This window comes from Ictalurus furcatus, chromosome 3 (genome assembly GCF_023375685.1).
Source record: "Ictalurus furcatus strain D&B chromosome 3, Billie_1.0, whole genome shotgun sequence".
Lineage (NCBI taxonomy): Eukaryota > Metazoa > Chordata > Actinopteri > Siluriformes > Ictaluridae > Ictalurus > Ictalurus furcatus.
The window spans coordinates 4,892,445-4,897,242 of NC_071257.1; the positions used below are offsets into that span (position 1 = coordinate 4,892,445).

A 4,798-nucleotide genomic window follows, 5' to 3' on the forward strand; every position below is an offset into this window, starting at 1 on the left:
AGATATTGTCTGCCGTTGGGAAGTGTGTATAGATCTCTGAGACATGGGGATGTGCACAGGGGGTCGTGCTGAAAGATGAGGTCATGGCAGTGAATGAATGGTATGACAGTAGGCCTCAGGATCTTAGTACAGTACGTCTGTGCATTCAAACTGCCATTGAGGTCAATCACTTTATAGAACATAAAGAACAAAAATGAGATGTTTCTGTTCTTGTGTTTCTTAACATGATAGATAGACCATGAAACATTACAGGGTGGGTTTTAACACACTTCTCAGGAACTTGACTAAACAATCATTACAGTTAATACCTATTTACCGTTCATCGGAGTGGAGAAAGGACTGCGTGTTTCAGTAAATATGAAAATCCTGCTGTAGCCTGGTTTCTTTGAGTGTTACGTCACAAAAGCTGCTCAAGGTGTTAAAGGTACAGTATGTTAATTGTGGGCCACAGTGCAGAATGATGTAAACAAATGGTGTTGTAATAAGTAATTTACTGCAGACTAAAACAGGGGTCTTACTGTATATGCTACAAATTTCTTCTACTTGCTGCAAAATGTACTACAGCTTATGCTTTTTGTCGTAAAGAAAATATACATTGTAATGCATATTTGTATATCTCACATAACTCTGTGATTTCTGGTAGTACTGATTGATAAAACTATTATTAAACTTGAATATAGAATATTATAATAGGATATTATAAACTACAATTTACTTGCAAGTAGTTTCCATAGCTGAACTGTGCCTATTTTTTATTGTCAGTAGCTATACAGTAGTATAGCTAATATAGTATACAGTAGGGTTTGAAAGTGCAGGAACACGCACAAATACATCATATTGTTAGGCATACCTCTAGAAATAGAACACCACAGATGAACAGCACTTCAGATAAGAAAAAGTGTTGTCCTGTTGTTCTTCATGGTCGAGACATATTATAGACATATTACAACTCAGTTTGCGTTTCCCGAGAGAATGTTTGCGATCTTTACCTTCATGAAGAACTGCATGGTTGAAAGGGGTCTCTAAATAGGTTTTGACTTTGCTCAGATTTGTTGGGTGAAACAAAGTGAAGTTGGGTGAACTGCAGAATGAACAGTGGAAGTCCTTGCAGCATGTGGTGCATTTCTTCAGTTCGGGCAAGGATCTCACATCTTGGATTGTTATGTGCTTCTTGAAGAAGAGAGAGACCAATCGGTCAAATTAAACACTTTAAATTCATTTCATAAGCATAAACAGACATAAATTAGGCATAATCCTAGTATTTGACTAACAGATTAAAAATCTTCTGTCATACTATTACCTACACTGAGCTAAATCTGTGTCCTTCATATATCACTTCATATAGACTATAAGGTACATGAGAGAATCTAACACGTTGTATTTCAACAGTCAATTATTATGCAGGCCTTTCTGACACCTAGTCGAACACTTTACAGTTGGTTGTGTGACTGTACGTCATTCCCATCAAATGCTATTGAGCTTTAAATTAAGGCTATTTTGTGTATGACCCCAATCTGTAGTGAAATTGATATCTAATTTACATGTGATTTGATAGCTTATTTTGTTAAATATCAAAAATCTAAAAGGTGTGCGTCATACCTGACACCTAGTCGAACACTTTACAGTTGTTTGTTTGACTGTAAGTCATTCCCTTCAAATGCTATTGAGCTTTAAATAACGGTATATTTTGTGTATGGGCCCATTCTGTAGTCAAATTTAAATGTCATTTAATAGCTCATTTTAATAAATATTTCTGACACCTAGTCGGACACTTTACTGTTGGTTGTGTGACTGTAAGTCATTCCCTTCAAATGCTATTGAAGTTAGAAACGAGTTTAACAATGTCGTATGTAACTTTAGAGACGGTCCCTTAATTTCCCCATATCCGCAAATATCGAACATCCAACCAACTTTATTCCAGTTATATACGTCTTGTTTTTTTTTATTGTTCCTGTTGTTATGATTAAATTTAAGATAGAAAAAATAAAAGTTATTTTATTTATTTTTAAAGACAATACAGGATCATGTTACTCCCAAACGCGGAAATGCTTATGTAATAGACACGCCCACTTCACTTTGTTTTCCAGATACGCTCCTCCCCCTATCAGTGAGATTCAGCCTACAGATAGTCACAGTTCCCCAAGAGAACTGAATTGAAATACCGTAGGGTTTAGCTCGAAGCTCGATAATCATGTTTGTGAAGGTTGTAGCTCCACTCTTGGCAGTTTTCTTGGCCGTGGCGAGTGCTGACTTGGTCGGAAGCCCGGTGGATACAGACATCAACAACACGGAAGTCCAGGATGCCCTGCGTTTCGCAGTCGCTCGGTATAACGCAGAGAGTAACTGCATGTACACCAGTAAGGTTGTGAATGTGATCAGGGCCCAGACACAGGTAAGATATCTTACCTGGTACTTGTATTTCTCAAACTTATAAAGATACACACTGTGATACAAATCATCCTTTTCTGTACTGTACTCTGTGTTGCCTTCACAGCTCTGCTGACGCATGTAATATTTCTAATTGGAATTAAACACACACAAACACATACAACTTTACCATTAGTAACAAAATTAAAGTTTGGTTCTTTTAGTAAAACCTGTAGTTTTTGTTTAAAAACAAACATTTCTATCATTGTGAGGACATTTGGTCCCCACCAAGCTATAAAAACATGGCCCCACATACAAATCTAATACATCTTCATACACATGCACTTATTCACTAAACTATGTCTTTTATGTGCATTGGGTGTGTGATAATCCAGACACACCCAACGCACGTAACTAGGCACATATCAGTTATGTCATGGCAAGTGTACTGTGGGACAAAAAAATGCCCAACTGTACATTTTTATGCCATTTGGTATCTGGGCCAAATCTAAAATGCCCTAAATACAACCAATCATGCATTATTGCTTGTTAATCTTGGGCTAGCTGTGGTCCAATTATAAGTTCATGTAATGTTAAATATGCAGTCTCATTAAGGGTGAGTGGAGGTTGTATTCTGATAGCAGGTGGCATCATGGTTCAAAACTGAGTTCTGGTTACTGTCTGTGTGGCGTTTGGGGTGTTCATGTACATGTGGGTTTCGTCCAAGTACTATGGGATTCTCCTACCTCACAGTATGTGCATTGGCTACTCTAAAATGACCCCAAATTGTGAAAGAGTATCATCCATTGTGTATTCTAGTTTTGCATGTTTCATGGATAGGCTCAGAGTCCACCGTAACCCTGATGAGGATAAAGCACTTACTAAACATAAATGAATGAATGTGTTATTTGGCCTCATCCTATACGAGCAAAAGTCTAAATGATATGTGGTCTAAAGTTAGTGGTGAGTTCATGTTTTTTTGCCTACTTTAGGTTGTTGCCGGTGTGAAGTACATCTTCACTGTCGAGATGGCTAAGACTTCCTGTAAAAAATCAGAAGATGAAAACACGTGTGCCACCAATTCGGACACAACGATCGCACAAGTTAGTTACATAAAACACTCTGATTCATGCACATGTATATGTTTACTATTTATTATTTTATATATATATATATATATATATATATATATATATATATATATATATATATATATATATATATATATTTGTTTGCCTATGCATACTAACTCTTCTGCCTCTTTGTCACTTCCCTCAAGCCCCATGAATGCAAACTTGCAGTGTGGAGTAAGCCTTGGGTGCCCAGCATGATGCTGATTGAGAATACCTGCTAATAGAGATCACTTTCAATCAAAACTGATGAGCTTGTTTAAGAGGTTAAAATATTTTAAAATGCACTTTACAATGTATGTTGTACTTTTTTAACATATTCTATCAACTAACACCAATAATCTAGGCTCTGAGATTAGAAAAGGTTGTTTGCAGGGGGGAAAAAAATGTAACAGAACTTATTAAAGTATATGTGCTATTAGGGAATATAATATATTGATTATAATAAAAGGTTTTTGTGAATGCTTTCATTTGTTGAATCACATTTTATTGTGTACTAGTTACTGTGATGAGAAACAGGATTAGCCAGATGCATTTTTCTGTTTGAAAGCCACTACGTTATAAGCAGAGACATGGAGGTGAGAGCCAGGGAAGTAGCCTACTGGAGTTTAGGCTACGGATCTGCTGTGAATTCTGGATAGTGTGAAAATGTTAATATGGACCCACGGGCCTTGCGTTTAACACGCATGCTGTAGACAAGCACATCGGCCTAATGCAAGAGGTCTAACAGTACAGAATGCAGCAGGTATATTGGTATATTTACATTTCACTTGCTACACAATTAGTTAAAGGTACACAGAATTACAATCCAGTCATGTAAATGTAAAAGGAGCTGACAGTGATACAGACTGCCTGTTTGCACCAGTTTACCAAGAGCAAGTACACGATGGTTCTAAGAAAATGAGAGAATCATAACTAAACAAGAGGCCTGCAGTAAATGCCACCAGTCAGGATTGTTACAAACACTTATCACAATGCATCTTACCTTCAAAATATGTCGATGAACAACAACAAAAAAAATACTTAAGCAGGTAAAAGCACAGATAAAGCATAAACCTAGGTACCAAGACCGGGTGCCAACCCATCGCAGGGCAGTAGAATGGGATAAACAGGAAAATAAGTTTGACACCCATGTGCTAAAACCTCTCGGATGAGCGGTAAAATATCTCCATATCATGAGTTTAATAACAGTTAAGACATTCAACATGACCTGGCCCTGATAGTAAATTAGTAATGGCCCAGTGCTGTCTCACTTACCCTTAATCTGACTCGCATTTCACCATGGACTGCCAAAACACTGA

At 37.2% G+C, this 4,798-nt stretch overlaps 1 protein-coding gene across 1 annotated transcript; it reads left to right on the forward strand.

Annotated features, from left to right (window-relative positions):
• Nucleotides 1-2,089: 2,089 nt before the first annotated feature.
• LOC128605230 (cystatin) lies at nucleotides 2,090-3,963 on the forward strand. The gene is made up of 3 exons (XM_053620457.1): nucleotides 2,090-2,392; nucleotides 3,360-3,470; nucleotides 3,647-3,963. The coding sequence occupies exons 1-3, from the start codon at nucleotides 2,192-2,194 to the stop codon at nucleotides 3,719-3,721; spliced, it is 387 nt and encodes a 128-aa protein (XP_053476432.1). The 5' UTR covers nucleotides 2,090-2,191; the 3' UTR covers nucleotides 3,722-3,963.
• The last annotated feature ends 835 nt before the right edge of the window (nucleotides 3,964-4,798 follow it).

Coding starts and splice junctions, on each gene's coding strand:
- LOC128605230 (XM_053620457.1), top strand. CDS start 2,192: ATGTTTGTGAAGGTTGTAGCTCCACTCTTGGCAGTTTTCTTGGCCGTG. Junction 2,393..3,359: donor TGATCAGGGCCCAGACACAG/GTAAGATATCTT, acceptor TGCCTACTTTAG/GTTGTTGCCGGTGTGAAGTA. Junction 3,471..3,646: donor CGGACACAACGATCGCACAA/GTTAGTTACATA, acceptor ACTTCCCTCAAG/CCCCATGAATGCAAACTTGC.